Source organism: Chiloscyllium plagiosum, unplaced genomic scaffold, assembly GCF_037043375.1.
Source record: "Chiloscyllium plagiosum isolate Xiang-an unplaced genomic scaffold, Cpla_swu_hap1 HiC_scaffold_45, whole genome shotgun sequence".
Taxonomy (NCBI): domain Eukaryota; kingdom Metazoa; phylum Chordata; class Chondrichthyes; order Orectolobiformes; family Hemiscylliidae; genus Chiloscyllium; species Chiloscyllium plagiosum.
This window is the reverse complement of record NW_028270183.1, coordinates 74,451,744-74,477,785: the sequence shown is the minus strand read 5'-3', so window position 1 is coordinate 74,477,785 and position 26,042 is coordinate 74,451,744. Positions and strand designations below refer to the sequence as shown.

The window sequence follows — 26,042 nt, the reverse complement described above, 5'->3', positions numbered from 1 at the left end:
ATTGTAGCATTCCCACCAGAATTTATTCTCCTGCCTCATCCACTAATTACAGAGAGCATCTTAAAGAAGCTCAGTGAGATCACGTTTATCCCAGTTCATCAAATGTGATAGCCACTTGGTCTGTGGTCTGATCCCATAAATGACGAAGTGCAAATACATGGGCAAATTTCAGAGACATGTAAATTAAACAGGGGAATGAGAAAAGAGGTTTTTAACTTCCTCAGCATAGGCTTGGATATTTATTTTGTCAAAAATTTAGAGGGAGCACAATTCTGAAAATGCCCCCTGGAGAATACTTTAACAAAGTATGTGTTAATACAGAGAATTTTAATCCAGACCTTGCAAGAGAGGGGTGAACCGGAACTTAACTTTAGGGAATGAAGTCGACCCAGTGGGTAAAACACCAATGGTGGAGCACTTTGCAGACAGTGATGGTAAATCAGTTGGATTTCAGATTGTACTGCAAAGGAATAGAAATTGGCCCAAAGTTCTGAAAAGGGGAAGGACAATTTTAGTAAGATCAGGTAATGACTTGACCAGAGTGGACTGGAAGCTGACACTTATTGGTAAATCTGAGTCAGAGCAGTGTGACACATTTAAGAAAGAGATAGGAAAATCACAGGGAGGACATTTCCCAGGAAGCCACTGCGTGGTACCAAGAATGCAGCGGGCTCTGGACACCAAAGGGCATGGAGGGGGAGATAAAGAGAAACAAGGGAGGCTTCCGGTCTATACTGAAATCTCAAAACAATAGAAACTAATATGGAGTACAGAACGTGCAAGGGGGAGTTTGAAAGACAAAGGAATTAGAAGAGCAAAAGGGACCATGAGAAAATAATAGCAGTCAAAATAAAGGAAAATATTTTTAAAAGTTACAGACTCATTCATAATAAAAGAATTATTCGGGAAACAGTAATATCCATTAAGTGTTATTATTGGAGTGGAGCCGGAGGATTAGGTTGTGGTCAAAACGAATGTGTTGTGTCAGTGTTCACTAGGAAGAGGGACAATGTGGGGACAGAAATCATGGAGGGGTGTTGTAATGTACTTTCAGAAATTAGGACACATGATGTGATGTTCTGTGTTGTCTTGCTGAATGAAAAGTGGTTATATTTCCAGGGCAGATGAAAAATATACCGAGCGGTTGAGCGATGCAAAGGATGAAATAGTTGGGTTGCTGACAATAATTTAGAATTCCTGTCTGGCCACAGCAGTTGTGCCAAGTGAGTGTAGATCAGCCAACTTTGCACTGTTATGCAGGACGAAGGAAGGGATAAATAATGAAAACACAGATCTGTCAAGCTAGTCTCAGTGGTAAGGAAACTATTGAGAAGTGAAATTAGTCTTCATTTGGAAGATAAATCAACAATTTTTAACACGGTTTTATTGAGAGGAAGTCATGTGTAACAATTTGATAGTAGTTTTCATAGAGATAACTCGATGTCCAAATGATAGCAATAATCAGAGCCAATGGGATCCGAGTTAATTTGACAGATTGGATCTAGAACTGGCTGAGTGGTGGGAGCAGGGGATAATAGTCATCGGGTGTCTGCGTGACTGGAAATCTATGTCTCCTGGTGTTCTGTAGGGATTAGTGTTGATTTCCGTGCAATTTCTCTTACATACCAATGATTGAGACTCAAATTTAGGAGGATTAACCAGTGAATTCACAGATGAAATGAAAACTGTCATGTTGGTAAGTCATGAGCGTAATGGCTTTAGATTTCAGGAAGATATAAAAGGGTTGGTTGTATGTGAAGAGAAAAGTTGCAAATGGAAATTATTCTGAATAAATGTAAGGTGATGTAATTCGGCAGAAGAATCTGTGAGGTATGACGTTTTGAATGGTGGAACCCTGGAAAGGTCTGAGGATCTTTGGTGCATGTACCCACCGATCCCGTATAGCACTGTGTCGTCTGGATAAAGAGGCTAAGAAAGTGGGAGGATATTTGCTTTTATTAGCCTAGACATTGACAATGAAGAGTGGTGAGATGATACTGGAACTTAATAAAACACTGGTTAGGCCATACTTAAGCAGTGTGTGCATGTTATGGAAGGAATGTGATTACACTGAAGGCAGTATTGATGAGATTTGCCAGGATCTTGCCTGGGTTGGAGGGTTTTAGTTATGAAACTAGTTTAGATAGACAGGGGTTTTCCTTGGAGCAGAGGAGAATTAGGGAGAAGATTATCATGATATCTAGAATTATTTTAGGCATAGACAGGGTAAACTGGATGAAACCTTTTCCCTTGATGGAGAGATCAATGCCTCAGGGGCACAGGGTGAAGGTAAGGCCAGGAGGTTCCAAGTGGATATCAGGGGAAAACAAAATCAAACAGAGGGTGGTGTTAGCCTGGAGCTCAGCACCTATAAGTCATGTAGAGACTGAGCCCCTCATAATAGTATGAAGTATCCTTGAAAGGGCAAGTCACAAGTCACACAAGGCTGGCACATGAGACTGGAATAGTTAGGTGGCTGTTATTGATAGGCGTGAATTGGGTGGGTCAAAGGGCCTTTTTCCTGTGCTGTATAAGGTGAGTCTGTGAAAACGGTTATAAATAATGCCTTATTCATGTTAATCACAGATGATCTGTTTATCTCAGTTCCCACAACACTTACCTGGACATGGCATTTCTTTGCTCTTGTGTGTCCCGCTGTGTTGAACCTCACAGGAGATTTTGCTGGGGCAATCTACCTCTGATCCGGGCAGGGTTAACTGGCTGCTCAGGGTGTAGGTTCCCTTCTTGTTTCTCACTGATGGGTAAGTCTTCAATCCAGTTGTGATTAGCTCCCCACCTTTCTTCCAGGTTTCCTTGGTGATGTCCGGGCAATAGTCCATCGCCAAACAACCAAAGATCACAGAACCGGTGTTGTGCTCCTGACAGGAGGAGACCAGGCCATAAAGTGTGGGGAGCGATGGTGTCTCTACAACAGAATGACCAATTGAGCATGTTAGTTTCTGTTAATTTGAGCTTATCTGTTACTCAAATGTATCCTCAGCTGGAAACGTTTGCCAGTATGCTCCCGCTGAAGTCGACAGCATAACTGGGGTTTATTTTTCTTTCCTATCAGTTGCTGATCATGATCATTGGTTCCCTCTTTAGAAACACGCCTCGACCTTGACCATTGCCATATAATTTCGGAAGAAGAACATTCTGATCCCACCCCAGTAACTGTTTGAAGATCTCACCAACTGACACTTTCACTGGATTGCTGTGAAGAGCAGAGAAGTTTCACAAACTACAAACCAAGGAAATGCAGATTCATCGAAATTCTACAGTGTGTGCAAACAGGCCATTTGGCCCAACAAGTCCACACCTACCCTCTGAAAAGTAACGCATCCAGACGCATTCCCCGACCCTATTATGCTACAGTTAACCCTGACTAATGCACCTAAACTCCCAATCACTGAACACAACATTTGCAATTCCCCCAGCTTGCACATCTTTGGAGTGTGGGAGGAAACGCACACAGACATGGGGAGAAAGTGCCAACTCCACACAGACTGTCACCCGAGGCTGGAATGGAACCTGAGTCCCTAGCACTGTGAGGCAGCAGCACTAACCACGGAACCAGCGTGCCGCCCCACGAGGTACCGTACTGCTGGAAATACCCTCGGAGAGAAGTCAGAGTGAATCATAGAACATAGAACATTACAGTGCAGTACAGGCCCTTTGGCCCTCGATGTTGTGCTGTCCTGTCAGACTAATCTGAAGCCCATCCCACCTACACTATCCCATGTACGTCCATATGTTTGTCCAATGACGACTTAAATGTACTTAAACTTGGCGAATCTACTACCGTTGCAGGCAAAGCATTCCATATCCTTATTACTCAATGAGTAAAGAAACTACCTCTGACATCTGTCTTATACCTATCTCCCCTCACTTTAAAGTTGTGTCCCCTCGTGTTTGCCGTCCCCATACTTGGAAATCAGGTCCAGTGAGCCTTCCTCACTTATCAGTGCAAGGCATAATGTTCTCTCTGGGAGGGAGGTCACTGCAGCAGCAGCACAGGCAGGAGTTGAGCACTGGGACTAGGAGGATGGCTGTCAGGGCTGAACTCATGCCAATTGTCTGGAAGTTGAAACATCTCATTTACAATTATCTGAATTCTGGAGGCCTCTGAAAAATGGAGGACTATTAAGGTTCAGAGATTTTGGAGTGTTACAGCTGAGTATTCACGTAAATATGATTTGAGAAATGAACAAGTAATCTTTAATTTTAATAACTGTCAAACTGACACACAGTTCACCACCAAACCTCATGTCTCAGACTAACCACTGCACTTATTCTGTCTAGACCTAAATTCCCACTCACATTGACAAACCCTACCCTGCTATACACCCATTCATGCCCGGAACACACAACCCCTATCACACGAAACACATCCAAGGCAATCCATATTGGTAGTGTAGCTGAGCAGAGAGATCTCGGTGTCCATGTACATAGATCCCTAAAAGTTGCCAGCCAGTTTGATAGAGTTGTTAAGAAGGCATACTTTGTGTTGGCTTTCATCGATAGAGGGAATGAGTTTCAGAACCACGAGGTTAGGCTGCGGCTGTACAAAACTCTGGTGTGGCTGCACTTGGGAGTATTGTGTACTGTTCTGGTCACCACATTATAGGGAGAATGTGGAAGCTTTGGAAGAGTTCAGAGGAGGTTTACCAGGATGTTGTTTGGTATGGTGGGAAGGTTTAATGAGGAAAGGATGAGGGTCTTGAGGCTGTTTTTATTTGAGAGAAGAAGGTTGAGAGGTTACTTAAGTGAGACATAAAAGATAAACAGAGAGTGGACAGTGAAAGTCTTTTTCCTTGAATAGTGATGGCTAGCAGGAAAGGACATAGATGACAGATGTCAGAGGTTGTTTCTTTACTCAGAGAGTAGTAGGGCCATGGAACACACTGCCTGCAACAATAGTACACTCGCCAACTTTAAGGACATTTAAAAGGTCATTGGATAAACATATGGATGAAAATGGAATCGTGTAGGATAGATAGGCTTCAGATTGGTTCCACAGGCCAGCGCAACATCGAGGGCTGAAGGGCCTGTACTGCACCGTAATGTTCTATATTCTATATTCCAGATGGACATATGATCTCAATTCCTTTCACTCATTTACACTCCTGCCGCCCTGCACCTGGCCCATGGTGAATCTGGCCCTGACTGGATCTGGCACCATCATTTTCACAACCTCGAACAAAAGCCCACTACCCAAGACATGATCTCAGCCCATGATCACTGACCTCTCATCTTACCCAAGTCAACCTGTGCACATTGCATCCCAGCTCCTTTCGCATCTGTCCTTTACCACCTACCATTTTTCCAGACTCCGAGCTTTGCATTTTGACAACACGTCCCCCTGTCACTTCATTACAGTGACCTTCCACCCCCGAAACATCCTGGCACTCTGCCCACTCTACACTAACCAGCCTGGCACACTGCCCACCTCTACACTAACCAGCCTGGCATCCTGCCCACCTCTGCACTAACCAGCCTGGCATTCTGCCCACCTCTACACTAACCAGCCCGGCACACTGCCTACCTCTACACTAACCAGCCCGGCACACTGCCCACCTCTACACTAACCAGCCTGGCACACTGCCAACCTCTGCACTAACCAGCCCGGCATGCTGCTCACCTCTCCATAAACCAGCCTGGCAAAGACAGACCTCCTGCATTTCAGCTCAAACTACCCCTCACCTACCAAGCACAATTCGACCAAATTATCCTGTGACCATTACCATTTACCTTGATGCCGCCTTGCCAGACAGAGTGCATGCAAGCTTACCCAGCAGCCAGCCAACACCTCACAGCCTATCAGCCCAAACTCTCCCACATGCCCAATCTCGCCCCTCCCTTGCTCACCACCTTCCAACTTTGAGCCCACTCCACCATAAAGTCAGTGAGTCATAAAGTCGTACAGCACAGAAACAGTTCCTTTGGTCCAGCTCATCCATGCTGACCAGAGTTCCCAAATTAAACTAATTCCACTTGCCTGCCTTTGGCCCATATCCATCCCGACCTATCCAGTTCCTGGAGCTGTTCAAATGTCTTCTAAATGTTGGACCTATCTCTGCATTTACCACTTCCTCTGGCAGTTCATTTCAATGTTTTGGACAGGTACAACATGAAGCTCCAACTCCTGCACTCAGTGCTCTGACCAATGAAGGTAAATGTGCCAAATGCCTTCAACACACTAGCTATTTGAGACAACGCTTTCAAGAATCTATGAGTCTGAACCCTCAGGGTCCTCAATGTTCAATATCACTACCCAGTGCCTTACCATGAACTCTGTAAGACTCTGTGAGTCTGGACCCTCAGGGCCCTGTGTTCAACATCACTATCCAGTGCCCTACCATTAACTCTAAGTTGTGACCTGATTTGTCTTCTCAAAAAGCAACACGTCGTATTCATTTAAATTACACTCCATCTGCCACTCCTCAGCCTATTGGCCCAGCTGATCAAGATCTCATTGTACGTTTGGATAACTTTCATTGCCAATTATACCACCAATATCGGCGTTACGTGCAAACTTACAAACCATGCCCCATTCAATGTTTTCATGGCTTTCAACCAATATTGTACCCTGTTTGCCTTTCTCCCACATATCCGGAGCATTTCTTTTAAGGATTGAAGGAATCTATCTCCTTATTGAAATCATTTAATGTTTTGTCCTTAATCAATTTCTGTGGTGGAGAATTCCAAAGGTTCACCATTCTTTTGCTGGACAGTAAACAATCAGGTTCAATGTTATCGGTGTGTTGGGAAGACTGGTGAGCAGCAAGATTAATGATGATCCCATGAATGGAATAGCATTCTAGAGGGGCCGCGGGGCCTTCTTCAGCTTCCAGTTTGCATGCTGACATGTCCCTTCAGCAGCATGTTCCAAAACTGTGATCCTTGAGGATAAGGGCGCACATGCATGTAAATGCTTCACCTGAAAGCTCTCCTCCAAATTAGACTTCAACTGACTCTCAACTATTTCTCTGCCGTTTCCTCTTCCTCAATCACAGCCATGGGACTCACTTCCTAACAGCGCTGTGAATGTGCTAATACCACACAAACTTCAGCAATTCAAATAGGCTGATGATAACTGCTTTATCAAGGCGATATAAAAAGTCTGACACTTCCACACCTGTCTAGAGTTTCAAACAACCACTGGAAGAATTGAAAATTATTTGAGGCACTTGTGTGTCGACACAAGATGACATGGTTTCCTTTTGTGTGATTTGACTGTGTTTTCACTGAATGAACAGAGCTATTTCTTAATCACGTAATAGGAATGAAGCTTCCCTCATTTTTAGCAAGGCAATCACACATTATATTTCTTTATTCCAGGGAAGTATAGTGTTAAATTAAAGAAATATGATGATTGGGATGTTTCAATTGGAAATTGTCAGAGATTGAATGTTTACTTTCATGAGCAATTAATTCCAGCCTCATTGTGTCACAGTACTCACAGGAATGTGTTTCAGAAATGGTGTCTCCCTTTGTTTCGGGCAGTCGAATCAGTAAATCTGGGATAGTTTTTGCTTGTTAATCAAAGGTGTTAAAGAGTTTTAGCCAAAGGTAGACCTGTGGATTTAGCTCACAGATGCTCCATGATCTAAGTAAGTGGTGGAACAGCTCGAGGGGCTGAGTGCCCTCCTCTTGCTCCTACCTTCCTATCATTGTGTCATTCATTAAGCTAGCACTGGTGGTGAACACTTTTTATTAAAATATTTCAACAAATTAATTGTTTCACACATGCTGTAAAAAACCTTCTGTTGATTATTTGGAACGGGATCATTGACATTCTCTATTTGAGTGATCAAAATAACTTCCACCCAATTACAGCAGCCGCTGCGCTCTGGAGTGTGTTGTTACTTCATAATAGTTTCTTGTGAAACTACAGCTCGAGATCAGGGCGCTCCAATTCAATGATTCTCTGATATTTAATATCTCTGAACATTCGCAATTTGTTCAAATGCATCTTTTCTCTGAAGAACGTGTTTCATCGAACAGAACCTTTTTCAATGAAACAACAAACTTTAAATGCTAGAAAACCAAAATAAAGACAGAAATTTCTGAAGAAACTCAGCAGGTCTAGCAGCTCCTGGGGAGAGAAGGCAAGGTTAACCTTTCGCATCCAGAGACCCCCGCCCCCCCTCTTCACCAAGTTGTTTTCATGTTTTTGGCACAAGAGCTCACGCCTGTTGAGATAAACAGTGATTACGTTGGCTTGACTCCTGTTGGAAAAAGAATTCTTAGCAGAGGTACTGGATGGTCTGAGATAGCAATTGAAGACCAACTGAAAAGCTATCACCATCTGCAGCAAGTGTTGGATTTAGTGGAACTCCCAGCGTACTGAACAATCAAATTCAGCTACAGCACTGGTTTAATATAAAGTAAACCAGCCTAAGACTAATCTCATCAAATATGCTTCGAAAATGATTCATTCTGGATTAGTTATAAATGATATTGTTAGAACAGCAAATCAAAAGCTGGGATTTCTTTGAGCACTTACTCCATTAACCCCATCTAGCGATGCCCAAAAGCTTGTGAACAAATATTGATCTGGAAAAAGCTGCTAACCACCAAATTTCTGTTTAATATCTAAGAGACACAAGTCAGGACAGCAATTGAATAGATTTCATTGGCCTCTTTGAGTGGAATTCCAACAAACACCCAGACATGTCAATCTGCTTTCTTGCACTGAAGTAACCTGATAAGAGATTGTGTTACATACCTCTCTAACAGGTTGTAAGTGAACACAGGCCACCTGGCACAGAATCAGGGACTCTACTACAACATCACAACAGACCTGAACACAATGAGCTCGACACTATCACGGAGAATACAGCCCACCTGTTTTGACAGTACATAAACCATGTTAGTTATTATCACCTTCCAACAACCAGGGATTGTTCCAGAATGTTTGTACAATGAAAGTAACATTTCAACATTTATCCAAGAATGCTTTGACAGCAGCTCCAAATTGTTCAAACTCTCTGGGAACTACAGAGGAATAAATCTAGGAATTGCATTGCCATCAATTCACTGTCACTGGATTCCAACCTAGAACTCCCTTCCTCTTTCCCCTGTGAATGTTGCTGCACCAGACGGTCGACTTAGTTTGGAAAAGATTAAAATGTTTTGAAGTGTAATATGACCGTTGCCAGTGACATTAAAAGCTGATAATAGGTTTTCAAATAATAAGATGCAAAAAAATTCTGATTCTACATTGTGCCACGGAATATGTCCTGCAGAACTGAGGCACAAAGAAAATATACAGCATATTTCCCTCTGCTTCGCTCAATCAAATATCTCTTGTTGCCAACAACCAATTTCAAAACTCGTGCTATCTGCCTTTTGTTCCTGAAACGTTCGTTCTGATTGGAACAACTTAGTCAGGGCTCTCAATTCTGAGGCACCTAATCGAATATTGTATTTCTGGCAGATAAAAGTGGTTTTGAAGCGCGAGATGAAATTGAAATGTCTGAGATTCAGGTATCCGAACTGGACAATTTACAAATGGTCAGGACCGTAGACAAGTAAGTCAGACATTGCACTGAAACAAACTGCACAACAGACTTAATCCTAGAGGATACATTGCTCAACTCCTCACGTCAAATATATTCACTGTAATTGAATATTCATCAGAGGAACTAACCAGAGGATTAATGTGAACGAGAATGTGTTCACAATGAACATAAATAACCACTGAGTTAATAAACTTAATAAGTCATTGTATTTAACAAAATTATTGAGGTGGGAAATATCGCCAATTAAAGCACAGATCCGGAGGAAATGGATTATTCTCGAAATTATTTTTACATATTCTTAAAACGTTCCTTGAACTGTGGAGATTTTGCATGCACTGCATAAAGTCAATACTACATTCCAGTGTGGAAAGCATTTCTGTTGAAGGAATTAGGGCAAGGTCATTTTCTTGTTAACTGCTTTTAATGAACGAAAATGTTTAAAAAGGTATGAATTGAAAACATGCTTCTGTCTGGAGTTGCCCGCTTTAGCGGATGTCTAAGTAAATGTGGGCACTGCTGCCTCACAGATCCAGGTACCCAGGCTCGAGTCCAGCCTCGGGTGGCTGCCTGTGTGGAGTTTACACAATCTCCCCTGTGTCTGTGTGGGTTTCCTCCCACAATCCAAAGATGTGCATGTCAGGTGAACTGGTCATGCTGTATCGTCCATCGTGTAAGGTGCATTAGTCAGGGGTAAATATAGGGTAGGGGAATGGGTCTGGGTGGGTTTCTCTTCAGAGGGTCGGTGTCGACTTGTTGGGCTAAATGGCCCGATACATACTGCAGGAAATCTAATCTAAATGATTGTCACACTTAACTAATGTGAGCAGATTCCTTCCGATCGCTACATTGCAATAAATCGGTCAAGTATATTAATTAAAATAAATATTACTCTCTTTTCAGTGTCTGAATAAACAATATGCTCTGTTATCCTCTAGTTCATGTCTTCTGCAAATTTGTGAACTCTGCATCCGTCTGAACACATCGATGTAAAATGAATTCTCTGCGTTTGCATCAAGCACTCCCATGGTTTTAAAAGTAGGGTTCCTACAGTATAGAAACAGTCCATTTGGCCCAACAATTCCACACTGACCCTCTGAACAGTAAGTAGCCCACCCAGACCCATTCCCCCTAATGCATATTTACCCCTGACTAATGCACCCTAACCTACACATCCCTGAACACTGTGTGCAATTTAGCACAGCCAATCACCTGACCTGCACATCTTTTGGACTGTGGGAGGAAACCAGAGAGCCCGAAGGAAACCCACGCAGACACAGGGAGAATGCGCAAACTCCACACAGGCAGTCACCCGAGGTTGGGATCGAATTTGGGACCCTGGCACTGTGAGGCAGCAGTGCCAACCACTGAGACACCATGCTGCCCTGCGAGTTCATGAGTGGATTATTTTAATTAATTCGAAATTTGGCCTTGGTCACATAATTCACTATAGCAGTTGTTTCGAAATAATGACTCCTCAGTTGATATTTTGTTGGAAAATGTAACTATTTATTTAAAATGCACAGATTGGGAACACCTAAAGCACTGTGCAGATTAAATAATTCAGTTAATGTTTTATTTTATTCTGTAAATCCAGTTTAATCAGGGACACAACAATTAATTAACTCAAGTTACGTGTGAAACTGATCAAAGCAATGAAACTGACCTGTTCTTCATAGAATTGAGCAGAATTTCCAAATGGTCTTTGCCAATGATCTTTTCCAGCCAGAAAAATATGTATGTAGTGTACAGCGGAATTGAAAGGTGTTTCTTGATCAATTATAACACAGTCATGGCATTTTTGCTCAAGAGCAAGAACTATTAGAATATTACACTTTTGAAATTCTATTTATATTTCTCTATGACTTGTAAACTGTTTAAAGACAGACCTTGTGATTGAACTAGATAGTGGAGTTCTGAATGTGGATTGTAAAGCATGGATTAGATTAATCCTTAATTATTACTTTTAAGTAAAAATGGCGCCCAAAGGTATCTGTTTTCCCTTCATTTCTAAAACCTTTGCGATTTGTCTTTCACTTAATAATAGGCTTTACAAAATTTCAACTCGCATGCTGATTTCATTGAATGAGGAACCTGGAGCGGTTCACTGTCACCAACCGTGTTAACATTGCAAAAACAATGTAGAAACCAGAAACGGTTTCCCAAATATAACACATTTAATGTTACCCAAGCAGAGTCCCTCCTCAACAGATCAACGATCACCAGATAACAACACGGTGTGTTTGCAGCAGAACTAGCTCTGCAAACATTTTCAACAGAACCAAGAACATGATGTAACCTCACAAAAAAAACCAAATTGAAGTCTAACAAAGCTGCTCAGAATCCAGCAAACTAATGATTAAATTGAAGAGAAATAACAAGTCATAACAGCAACCTTGTTTGTGAGAGGACTTAACACTTAAAGCTGTAACGTTTCTGGCAACAGTTCAATTTATTTCCAACCTGTACACCCTTCCTGATCATGACAATCTTGTGCAGCACACAGTGGAGCGGTTGAAGGCATATATTGATTAATCACTTCATGGTCAAAACAAAATTACTGAATGGACAAATATTACCACATTATAATTTTAAATTAGTTTTAATTACATAATCTGACCAATTCTGCAGTTTCAGATTTTAGTCCCAAATTTTATTTTGAATGAGGCTACTCAAAACAAAATTCAGTTAGTTTACAATTAGAACTGAGTTTTTTTTTTAAAGTCAATGCATTAAAAACTCGTTTTTTTTTTCATTTCTCACACTTCCGGGTTTCTGCCTTAAGTTGTTTTTCAGACCGTTACAAATGGATGTAATGTTTTCAATCAAGCAGAGAAAAATGTGTCATATAAGTTTAACAAATGCAGAAATGATTCATGAAAAACCAAAGAACTTCACAAATATTGGTAATGAAAAGTAATCCAGAGAGTCAATCTCCTCACCAGAAAGAAAACACCGATTACAGAAAGCATGAAAACGCTGATCAATTTCACAAACTGAATAAGATCCAATCAACTCAATTCAACAGAGTCAAGGAAAATAAAATCAGAATCCAATCAACTCAAAACAACAGATTTGAATGAAACATAATCAGAATCCAAACAATTCAATTCAACAGAATCAAATAAAACAATTTCAAAAGCCAATCAACACAATTCAACAAAACCAAGTAAAAACAAAGTCAGAATCCAATCAACACAGTTCAAACCGAATCAACTAAAACAAAGCCAAAATCCAATCAACTCAATTCAACAGAATCAAGTAAAACAAACTCAGAATCTAATCAACAGAATGCAATATAGCACCGCAAGAAAATTTTATGACAGTTTCTAACCTGCTTGTCATCAACTAATTAACAAAATAAATGCGAAAATATAATCAGGGTAAGAACATATATTCAAGAAATTAATAATGATATTTTAGCATATTTTAATCATGTTTGGTAATGTCTCGAACATCTTTGATTTCTTAGCGTTTGTTGTTGATAATAAAACTCACAGTCAGGGTGTCACTGACATTAACCATTATTTATAGCTGACTGATTAAGAGACATTCGGTGTTTCAAGTAACCCAGCCACACAGAATGCCCATCTGATCAAAAAAAGAGATACACCGAGTAACTGACTCCATCATCCCCACTTAACTATTTGCTGAGCCTTAACTGAAGTCTATAATCAGACTGAACAAAAATCAATCCGAACCAAACCAAACTCAGCACAGAATCTGAGTTTAATTTAATTCAGAAATTAGTCACATGAATAGAAAGTTTTTAAAAAGTCACTAAGAAAGTTCAAGGGTCTTACCTGAAGTCACTGTCACCATGGTCCCTTGGCCCCAGAAATCAAGATAGTCACAGTGTTACATTCTATGGACTGGGTCACACAATAACTAGCTCTGTATAAAACAAATCAAAAATCTGCCATCATTTTACATTTTCAGAACCACAGACAAAATAAAGTCACGATAAATCTTCATCACATAATTGTGCTAGTGAATTCTGAACATTCTTGATTAATGTAAATACTGTTTTATACTTCACAGAGTATAAAACTGATTCTCAAAATCCCCAACTGGTGTATCGATAATTACCCAACACTTTTACAAATTAAATAGTGATACTGGCATTAAACCGCACAGAACTAATACTGCACTGCAAGTTAAGACGGTTTGTAGAAGTAATCACTGACTAGTTTCAAACAATGGAGGCTGAATAGGTTTTTGTATTGGTCATAATTGCAGTGTCACTCCAGCTATATCACTGTGAGACACGTTGTGTCAAATACTATGACAGACTGTAAACTGTAAAATGCAGAGAATTTCTTCACTTCCGAGAAAGCAGTGATTCAGACTCCTCTAAAAATGATTCAGTGTGTTATTTCAGCTTTTACGATCCATTGTATTTTGAAAGCTTCGAATACTTTTCCAGGTTTGGTCTGCATTTAACTTGGCAATCAACACGAAGAAGGTAGAAAAAATTATACATTTGTACAAACTAGCACTACTGGATTGCGTTTAAATTGCATCTCACATTATTTCTCGCTCCTGCCATGATAGAAATCACCAATTTGAGATAAACAGTTGTCAATGGTTTTTGTATGAGGATGTCGCTGTGCACAACACTGTGACCCACTGTAGTATCACAATGATGTCGACCAGTACACTCATTCTCTGTTCTTTACTCGAGGTTTCAATTTTCATTTGAAAGAGCCATTTAGTACTGATCATGTTTAGAATGAATGCCATAGTTGACATAACAATTAGCAGTGATTTCCTGAGCTGTCAGATATATTAAAACTAACATTTTGTCAGAGCATTTAATTGATGGAAGTGTTAGCAGTACATATGACATGCCCAAAACAGTGTCCCATTGTGTCACCAGTTTGCTAGTTTAAATGGTACATTTCCTCTTTGATAGTTTTGTAAGAGGCAGCCTGAGGTCTGCTTCAGATTGCAGTTGGTATTATTGCATTTAAAACTCGTACTGACCGTCAGTTTATGATGGAATTGACAAAATGTTCCCTCGAGCTGTTTTTGAACGGGTCCAGCCCTGGTTCCTCTCGCTGTGGTCTCTTGCACAGTAATAGATGGCGGTGTCTTCGATCTTCAGGTTCTCCATGTCCAACGCGAAAATGTTGTTTGAAGTGTCTTTGGACGCAGTAAATCGACCCTTAATCGCTGGTGCATAGTTATTGCTGTTTGAATTATAGTAGTTCAGCAGCCACTCCAGACCCTGTCCGGGAACCTGTCGGACCCAGTGCATGGTGCAGCTGCCAAGATCGAACCCGCTGGTTTTACAGGTCAGTTTCAGGCTGCCTGCAGGACGGCCAGTCTCTGCCTCTGGCTGGGTCAAAACAACCTCCGACTGGACACCTTTAAAAAGAAAACAAACAAACCATGAGCATTAATGTTGGTGAAATGATGGCTGAGTCTTTTACATTCCTGCGGTAGACTAACATTGAGACAGTCACAAAGAGAGACTTGAACAAAAAACACTCACATGAAAAGAAAGTCAGTAACAAACTGAGAAAAAGTGTCGACACAATCATTCTGATAACTTGTGGGAAGCGGTTCTGCTAAGATCTTTCTAAACAGATCCGACCCAGGAGTGTTGAATTACGGTCCAGTGCCCAGGATTTATATGGCCATCGGAAGGGGCAGGCTTACAGCTTCCGCATGTTGGTTTCCTGCTGGAGGCTCAGACTGGATCCTGGTATCAGCTTGTACAGCCCGAAGACATGGGATTATGTCTTTACATGAGCTTCTGCTTAAACATGGACACATACACATCTTGGGATATTGGTTTTGCTGAATAGCTTCTTTGGAAGTAAATTTGAGTAGCTTCAGGTCTGTTTCACATGATAGTTGCATGTATTTTGTTTAAAAAAAAAACAAATTCAACTGGAAGTTAGCTCCCTTTATTTCTACATTCATTCACAAGCAGATAAAACTAAAATTAAAGTTCAAACATATAACTAGCTAATAAAACAGTTGAGCTTTTCTTCCCTGGATACTGCAAGTCTCTGTCGCACTAAAAAATAACATGTAATTCATACTAAACATTTCAAAATTCAATTTAGGCAACTGAATACAGAGCGTGTCCAAAGTGATTATATTTAGAATATTCAATTAGAAGTTAACTCCCTTTAATCCTACATTCCACTACAAGCAGATAAAGCTAAAAAGAACTTCAATAATATTATTAGCCAACAAAATGAATGACTTTATTTTTGCTGTCGCTCAAAGTCTCTCTCACATTACAAAATAACATATCATTTCTAATCTGCGTTTCTAAATTCAGTTTCGGCAACCTAATATGGAGCATGTCTAAAGTGATTATATTCAGAATGTGAGTGTATGTCACTAAACAGTTTGGACCCGGAAATTAGAAGCACCTCCTTACATTGCAGAATGTCTCTCCCTGAATCTTTTTTTTTCAAATTGCTCCGACACTAAAATACACAGTAAAGGAAAGCTGTGTGCCTGAGAAACAAAATGTGAGTCCGCAGTGATACATAACACCGAGGTACACTTTTGAAAGAGCATCTAATGAACTAGAACAAGACAGTCCATAACTTTTTTTTTAAACCCTCAACGTCTAAACCATTGCATGTAACAGTCTGGGTACATCAGGAATGTTTGGTTAAGTTAGAGAGTATTACAGTAATAATTACCACGAATGTAGGTTATAAACAGTACAATTCTCTGCTCACTGATAGCTCTGACAGGGCAGTTAACTCATAAAAATCAGCAAAAATTCGCTGTTACACTACACCAGTGTTAACCATGTATAAAGGGCCAACTCAGTTTTAATGAGATGCATGAATCAGAGAATGGTGTAACAAGTGATGTGAGTTTGAACCAATTCAAATTTGTTAATTTACTTTGAGATGATAACAAATGTTATTTCAATGTGGGATTTTGGATCCATTAACTTCATATTCAGGAGCTTTAAAGATACTCAATAAACAGGCTGAACTAACCAGAACGTCACTGCATTCAATGTCCTGTTTTCTGATAGTCATACAGTGAATGCTGTATTCAGTGACTTTCCTTTTAAAGGGAGAAATGCCAAGTGAAATGTGTCCATTGTGAGTAAATGGGAAAATATAATTTGTTTGGTAGGATTTTACTTTAGTTGATTTATTTTCCCTTTAAGCGGCCAGATACAATAGTTGTCAGCAATTAAGCTGACTACAGAAAAGTTCCTTGAGTTCCCAGTTTCATTTACTGGAAGCAGGTGGAGTTTCTGCAGTGGGTCAAAGATATTTTGTCTCACGGTTGACCAGTTGGTGGAAAGCCAACTGCAAACTATAACCACCGCCTCCGCAGAAACAAAACGACTCAGCAACAATGCTGGAGAAAAGTTTATTTTCAGTTGTGTAACTTGGAGAACTAGTCACTCCTCTCATTGAAGGTAATATTCGCAGAGTCTCAGACACAACTTACCATCAACAGTTCATTCAAGGATCACTGTAGCACTGTTTAGTATTGAGAAAAATTGATAAATAGTCAGAGAGTTATGGAGTAATGCAGCATGGAAACAGACCCCTCGATCCACCCAGTCCATGCCAGTCCTAATCCCAAACTAAACTAATCCCACCTGTGTGCACTTGGCCCATATCCTTCCAAACATGTGATATTCATTTACTGATCCAAATGTCTTCGAAAGGTTGTAAGTATCCACCACCCAATCATCCCACATCCAAATCATTCTCTGTGTAAAAGGTTGTCTCTGATATCCTTTTTAATATTTTTCTCCTCTCATTGGAAAAACATGTTCCCTATTGTTGAAATCCCCCACCATAGGGGAAATACACCAATGTCTGGGTCAAAAATTGAAAACAATCCCAGCTCCAAACATTTACAGAATATCACTATGGATCTTCCTCGAATCCAAAAAAAGATTGTCCCCTTTGATCAATGATTTATAAAATTTACTCGCGTATCTACTGTGATAGACGTTTTCAAATAACTTCTTAAGTGCAAATGGTTCACATCAATCGGATTAAAGTAACATTTCTTGCGCTACCCCCCACACACAAAAAAAACAAGTTTGTTGACACGAATTGCTCTGAGGAAGTATACGATGGATTCTTTTATCAAACAAAATCATTTCCAATGTTGTGAGCACTCGTCTATCTTCTGTGCAATGGTCTGAATTTTAAGTTGTGTCAGACTGCAGATGAAACTGGCTGATCTGGGTAAAAGTACAGTTTGTGCCTTTCGCATTGTGAATGTATATTGCTGACTTTAGTTGAATAAAGTGATGTTGTTCCAGCATCGTCTGGCACCATTAATTAGACCATTTATTTCCACATCGCTAGCTGTAGGGTCAGGTGGAGTTTATTGATATGTGATATTTTTGAAACGAAAGCTTTGTACATTTCCAGTATGAATCATGTCAATTAGAGCCATTCACCTTTGCACTCATGGCTTTATAAACTTGTATGAGGTCACCCCCCCCCCCCCCCCCGAACTCTCACCCTCCAGTGAAACAAGTTCCAGTCTATCTGGATTTCCAACATGATTCTGTTCCCTCACATTCTGATTCTGTTCCCTCACATTCCCTCCTGCCACCCCAGGTCCACAAAGAGCGTCCCTTGTTACTAGTTCAAAGAAATGAAAGGAACTTCTCCCACCATATTGTTCAATTTTAATTGGCTTCAAACACCATAAAAAATAAATGTTCATGTCATTGCTGATTTATGGGAGAATTCCGTGTACACAGTATCTGCTGAAATACCTGCAGTACCATCCTGAATCTGGTTCGCAGGTTCATCTGTTGCTCACAAACGCAACCAGACATCAGGGAATAGTGAATATCGCCCACCCCCACCCCTCCACCCTTCCCCTCTGTACTTTGCACTTTGTGAAATCCGTGTTGTCAATAATCAGTTAAAAGAAAGTTTTTTTTTTAAACTTTCTTAATTCATGTTGCTGATCTTGGCTGAATAAAGGTATGTTGATGTCAGCATTTCTGGGGAGCATGTCTGCATTTTTTTCATGTCAGTTTACAATGATATTAAGTCAAGAATAGTCAAAATATCCTCAGGACCTATTAGCTCCTCAGGGCTGTACCAACTGTTTGAATATTGATACAGTTCTGCCCCTACTTTTTCCCCATAAGCCAGGATTTACAGCATTGGAGATCATATCTATGTTGATAATGAGTTAGGCCCTACACAATGTTCCCGAATGTTTACAGTGCTATCACCTGCATGGTTATGGACAACATGCTATAAAGTGGGTGTTGGCTGGAAGGCTCTGTCTTCACGTGATACAGGTGCGATGGGCGAAGTAATCTCGCTCTGTCGTGAAAACTTCCTACTACTCGAAATTCATCTTTCCTACTTTGTCTCCAGGATGTTGCCTGGAATGGAGAATAGGTCGTACGAGGATAGGTTGAGAGTGCTCGGCCTTTTCTCATTGGAAAGGCGAAAAAAGAGGGGTGACTTGATAGAGGTTTATAAGATGATCAGGGGAATAGATAGACAGAGATTTTTTCCCCGGGTACAACATAGTGTTACAAGGGGACATAAATTTAAGGTGAAGGGTGGAAGGTATTGGGGAGATGTCAGGGGTAGGTTCTTTACCCAGAGAGTGGTGGGGGCATGTAATGCGCTGCCTGTGGGAGTGGCAGAGTCAGAATCATTGGTGACCTTTAAGCGGCAATTGGATAGGTACATGGTTGGGTGCTTAAGCTAGGACAAATGTTCGGCACAACATCGTGGGCCGAAGGGCCTGTTCTGTGCTGTATTGTTCTATGTTCTATGTCTCATTCATAGACTCTAATTCACATGATTCATACCGGAAATATTCCAAGCATTCGTTTCAGTGAATGAGATCAATGAGATCAATACACCCCACCTGATAGTGATTTGGAAATTAATGGTCTAATTAATGGTGCCAGACGATGCCTGGGACAACATCACGTTATTCAACTAAAGTCAGCAATATACATTAACAACGTGAAAGGCACAAACTGTACTTTTACCCAGATCAGCCAGTTTCATCTGCAGTCAGACACAACTTAAGATTCAGACCATTGCACAGAAGATAGACGAGCCCTCACAACATTGGAAATGATTTTGTTTGATACAACAGTCCATCACAGACTTGCTGAGAGCAACTCGTGAATATTGCTTGATTTCTTTTTGTGTGGGGTAACACATGAAATGTTACTGTATTCCGACTGATGTGAGCCATTTGCACTTCAAGTTATTTGAAAACTTCCTTCACAACAGATATGTGAGTAAATTTTAGAAATCATTGATCAAAGGGACATTTTTTTTTGGATTCCAGGAAGATCCATAGTGATATTTTGTAAATGTTTGGAGCTGTGATTGCTTTAACTTATTAACTAAGACATTGGCATACAGTGCACAACTTCACAATTTGCTGTAACATGAAACTCGCAACCACTGTGAACCTGGAAGGCGATGGTTCAGAATTTAACAAGGACCTCGCAAGGTTCGTGGAATGGACCAACAAATGATTCATGAAATTTAACAAAGGCATTTCTGAAATGATTAATTTAGCTAGGAAGAATATCGAGACACAAATTCACATCTCTGTTTGCATTTCAATATACTATAAATTACTTTTCTATTATATCCTAAAATACTTGTGTCTTTGTTCATATTTAATACACTCTATCTTGTTCCGGAGCTAACACAGTTTCTTTATTTATTTCATTCAAGACTGTATGCTATATTTTTGCCTCAGTATTGACCAAACTTGGTTTGGTGCCAGCTTATATCACTTGAGCTGCTTTTTCAGGAAGTGAATCTCTCCACCTGTTTTGTCAAAATAATCTGTTCATGCTTTGATCAAAATAAATCCTGTTAATATCATCCCAAATTCAGGCTCGGTTATTTTGTATTTATTCATTGGAAATGAACAGAATATGACCGGCCTGTTCTTCGTGGAGTGGGAGAGGGAGTTAAAGTGGTCAGCCACAGGGCCGTGGGGTTGGTTGGCACAGGTGTCCCAGAGATGTTCTCTGAAATGATCCACAAGTTAGTGTCCTGTCTCCATGATGTAGAGGAGACCACAGCAGGTGGAACAGACACAGTGGATGACATTTGTGGAAGTATAGATAAATTGCTCCGGGATGTGGTAGGATCATTTGGGGCCTTGTCGGAGGTGAGGGGGGAGGTGTGGGCTGGTGGAGGGGCATGGACCTGACAAGGGAGTCGCGGAGGGAATGGTGTCTCCGCAATGCAGATAGGGGTAGGGAGGGAAATATACCCCGAGTGATGGGGTCTGTTTACAGGTGGTGGAAGCAGCGGAGGATGATATGATGTATGCGAGGTTAGTGCGGTGGAAGAGGGCCAGGAGGGCTCCCTGTTGCGATTGGAGGGTTGGGGTTCAAGGGCATCGTCGACCACATGGGAGGGGAAATTGCAGTCTTTGAAAAAGGAGGTTATCCGGGATGTTTTATGGTGGAACTGGTCCTCCTGGGAGCAGGTGCGGTGGAGGCAGAGGTATTGACAAGAAGGGATGGCATTTTTACAGGAGGTTGGGTGTGAGGAGTGTAGCCCAGGTAGCTGTGGGAGTCCGTGGGCTTGCAGTAAATGTTTAGTCGGTCACTAGAGATAGAGGTGGAGAGGTCTAGGAAAGGGAGGGAGGTGTCCGAGATGGTCCCTGTGAAGTTTAGGTCAGGGTGAAAGGCTTTATTAAAGTTGATGAACTGTTCAACCTCCTTGTGCTAGCATGAGGTGGCGTTGATACAGTCATCAATGTAGCAGTGGTAAAGATGGGCAATGATACCGGTGTAGCTGTGGAAGATTGACTGTTCCACATATCTGACGAAGAGTCAGGCATAGCTGGGGTCCGTACAGGTGTCCATGGCTACCCCTTTGGTTTGGAGGAAGTGGGAGGATTGAAAGGAAATGTAGTTGAGGTTGAGCATGTACTGCTTGGGTTGGCGTGACAGGAAGAAACGGAGGGCTTCGAGGCCTACATCATGGCGCTTGGATGTGTACAGGGCCTGGACATTCTGTTCTCTCTGGGGCTTAGCAATAGCTTGCAGTTATTATGGAACTGAAAGTGCAATGGCTGGGAACTCGGAGAAACCAATGTTTCAGTCTTCTGCTTGAAGCACATTTTGACCAGAACATTTAAACACCACAAAGCTCACTGTAGGAAATGCCAGGGCTGCAACTTTTAATAATATTTGAAACATTTTTAAAAATAGGGATTTTTAGTCATAGTTTCTGAAATAATCAAGAAAAGAATTAACCGTTAGAACAAGCTCTTTCAAAGAGAGAGGATTTGGAAAGATTGAAACCATACAGTGCTGTGCTTTATTTGAATTCAGCCAAGGTGATCTCTCCATATATTGATTCTGTTAATCTGACACACTGACATGCCTGTCTGTACAAAACTGTATTATTTGTTTCGTTGATCAAAATTTAGGAAACAGATCAAACAGAATGTATTCGGCTGGGAAGGTGATGGATACAGAAGACAGAATCAAAAACTGGGAACATTAAATCTGAAGAGAGAGTAACAAGTAGTACAAGATCAAAGACATGACAAGGTGCATGTCGATATGTCCCACACGTTAGTGAATTGAATGAGCTTGTGAGATGGTCGCGAGACTCGTCCAATGATGTCCTGGAATCAGACCGCGAAACAGAGATCAAAAGGTCAATTTGCAAATGTCACTTCAATGTAATCACTTCATACTCTGTGTCCTGATATAGGCCACATTGGCAGATGTTTCCGCTAGATTGCATCCCCCGGGTTTATTTTCTGATCAGAAGTGAGATGTGTGGCTTGCTGCTGGCACATAGAAACAGGAAGTTGTGTGCCAGCTGAGAATGATACATCAGGCGCTACTTTCCGTATTATCAGCACAAAGTCTTCCTGCCTCTGAGGAGGAACACACACTGGCAGTGTCAAGAACAAACGGATAGATTGCTGTTGGTTTCAACACTGTATTCAATTCCATTCCCATTTCCCAGAATGAAACAGAAGAGACACAAGATTATTTCAGCTAGAGTAAATTATCTGTCAGAGAGATAAGAAGAGTTGTCATCGGGTGAAAGGAGCTAAGTGACAATGTGTAGTTTCACTCATAAACCTATGTTTAAAAGTAGAAAGCTTGAGGGAAATTAATAAGTAAATCTAAGAGACAGCATTCATTAAAAGTTGGAATTGTAAGGTTTAAGCAATAAAATTCAGCATGGCTTTGGTGGAAGTGATATCATATCGGAAGTGGTTGATTCTGTTTTCCGGAGAGGCAATGAGATGTAACATCGGGTGTAAAAAGTGGATGTAATGCTTCTTGACTTCAATCAGGTTTTTGACCAGATCTTGCATCTTTAATATGGTAAGGGTTCATGGGATCTGGTGCAGTTTGGCAAATGATTCGAAGGTTTATTTGTTGGCAGAAGGTAATGGTCGAAGGTAGTCATTGTGAAGACATCTTGTGTCCAGTGGCTTACTCCATGACTGGTTGCTGGATCCTTTGATGTTTGCAGTGTATATGAACGGTCTAGTCAAGAATGTAGCAATTTTCATCAGTAAGTTCAAAGATGAGGTGAAAAACGTTTGGTTTTGCAATTAGTGAGGAGGAAAGCCAGTGTGACATCGATGACCTTGTCTGTCGGAGAGAAGAATTGAAAACAGAACATTATATCCTAAAGTCTGTGAAGTAAAGTATTTTCGAGACTAACAATTTAAGCGAATATACGATGCATTGTTGGAATCTACACAATACAAAGAATAAGCGATCTTCTGTTGTGAATATCCACATTATGGAGTGGGGGTTGGAATTATAGTCTGGAGATATTGTGGCTAGACCATTCTTTCAGGAAACAGGGGTCTGAGCCCACAGTGCTGCCACATCAAGACATGAATTAAAGTTGATAATTAAACAACTCATTGAAGGAATAAGCTCCACAGATATTTCCTTGCTCTGCTTTGGAGAGCACAACACATCAGCACAAAAGTTAAGGCTGAAGCATTCACAGCAATCTTCAGCCAGTAGTGCCAATTGCGTGATCCATCTCGGCATCTTTCATAGATCACCAATATCACAGATACCTGTCAGCAGGGAATTCGCTTCTCTCCATGTGAAATCAAGACACTGTTGGCCGGTGGGGGGGGGTGGGGAGGGGGGGGGGGTGGGGGTGGTGCAGGGGTTACTGCAAATGCTATGGAGCCTGACAAAATTCTGGCAATAATACTGATGACTTGTGCTAGCCAAGCAATCCCGGTGCAGCTAAAACACTGGCATGGACAATGTGGAAAATAGGCCAGGCACGTCCTGTGCACAGAAAATAGGTCAAACCACCCTGGCGAATTACTGTCCCATCAGTCCATGCTCAATCATGAGTTAGATGTAGGGAGGTGCTATCAAGCAGCACGAGCTCAGCAATAACCTGCGTAAATGTGGGTTACACAAAGCCTACTCAGCTCCTGTCTGAATTACAGACTTGATTTAAACTTGGACAAAGAACTGAATTCCAGAAATGAGGGGAGAGTGACAGCCCTTCACATTAAGGTCACATTGGACAGAGGGTGATATTATGGAGCCGAGCAAAACTGGGTTCAATGGGTATCAGGTGACAACCTCCCTGCTGCCTGCAGTCATACCTCACACATTGAAAGATAGCTTTGCTTGTTAGAGGGCAGTCGTCTCAGCCAAAGCAAATCCCTGTTGGAGTTCCTGAAGAAAGTGTCCTTGGCACAATCATGTTCAGCTGCTTCAGCAATGACCTTCCCTCCATCAGAAGGTCAGAAGTGAAATCTGCATTAATCTAGCACTTGTTTGTGACTCTTCAGTCCACATTCAACCACAACAAAATCTGGACAATATCCAGACTTGAGCTGACAAGTGGCACATAGCATTCACACCACAAAGCTGCGAGACAATGACCATTGACAATAAGAGACAACCTAACCAAAACCCCTTGACATTCAATAGTGTTACCATCACTGAATCCCTCAGCATCGACACCTGGGTTTTATTGTTCATTAGAAATTGAGCTGGACACTCCATAGCTGAAAATGTGTTGCTGGAAAAGCGCAGCAGGTCAGGCAGCATCCAGGGAACAGGAGAATCGACGTTTTGGGCATAAGCCCTTCTTCAGGAATGGACACTCCATATAAATACAATGGTTGTACGAGCAGGCAAGAGGCTAGGAATACTGCAGCGAGTAACTCACCCTCTTGACTCGCAAAGCCAATTGACTGTCTAAAAGACAGAGGTCAGGAGGCTAATAGCACAGCTCGCCCTTGAATGGATAGGAACAGCTTCAACTGCACTTAAGAAGCTTGGCATTGTCCAGGACAAAGCATCCCACTTGATCAGCAGCACATCCACAAGCGTCCATTGCCTCCAAATCTGATTCTTAGTATCTGCCAAATGCACTATCTAAAATACTACACTGCAGTAACTTAGCCACTTCCTGAGACAGTACCTTCCCACTATCACTTGCATCTCGAAGGACAGGAGCAGCAGATACAAGGGAACAGCACCACTGTAAGCTCCTCTCTAAAACACTCGGCATCCTGACATGGAAATACGTCACCGATCCTTTACTATAATTGGGTCAAAATCTGGAATTCCCTTCCTCAGGCCATTTTGGAACATGTTATTTCAGAAAGGCAGCTTACTGCCATCTGCTGAAGTACAACTACGGACAACTAAAAGCAACCACCATGTTCCAGGAGTCAATTAAAAAAATCATTGAAGCTAACATGACAGTTTGATAAAGTGGTTGAGGAGGCATTATGAGTATGTAATAAGCAATCAAAAGGTTTGGAGTCAAGTTCCAGAATCAGTCCCTACCATGGTAGCTCCAATTAATAAAAGAGTATGAAATGAAAATGCTGGAATAATGAACGATAATCACAGACCTACCAAAGGTTTGAAGCATGCTACATGGTTCAGTATTGTCCTTCAGAGGAGGACGTCTGACCTTCATACCTGGCCTGCACTACCCGTTCAACAATAAGGTGATGGTCTTTTCCAGTGCCGAACCTGACTAAGAAACCCATCAGGAGAAAGTGAGGACTGCAGGTGCTGGAGATCAGAGTTGAGAGTGTCGTGCTGGAAAAGCACAGCAGATCAGGCAGCATCCGAGGAAAAGGAAAATCAACGTTCCAGGCATAACCCCTTCATCAGGTATCCTAATGAAGGCCTCATGCCCGAAACATCGATTCTCCTGCTCCTCGGACGCTGCCTGACCTGCTGTACTTTTCCAGCACTACAGTCTCGACTGAGAAGCCATTTGGCTGTAATAAAGCTTCTAAAGAAAGATCAACCATAATTAGCCGGGCAAGATGGCAGGCCTTCAAAAAGGTAGCTGATGACCACCTTCTTGGGATATGTGACTAACTTTTTCATAAGTCAGTGAAGAATTCAAAAAATGCAAATTATGGTGAGTCAGGCTCTTCAGACAGAGTCCGGTACACAGTTTAGATTGATGATTGGATGCAAAGTCTCCTGTGACGTTGCTGTGAACAGCAGGAGAGTTCTTGCCAGTATTGCACTCCAATATT

The 26,042-nt window shown here is 41.4% G+C and overlaps 1 gene segment (V, D, J or C); it reads right to left on the bottom strand.

Annotated features, from left to right (window-relative positions):
• LOC122546106 (Ig heavy chain C region, secreted form-like) overlaps positions 1-26,042 on the bottom strand; it is a 47,286-nt gene that overhangs the window by 5,598 nt on the left and 15,646 nt on the right. The window contains 3 exon segments of the C gene segment in view: positions 2,621-2,926; positions 13,328-13,418; positions 14,511-14,894. Coding sequence covers positions 2,621-2,926; positions 13,328-13,346 — 325 coding nt within the window.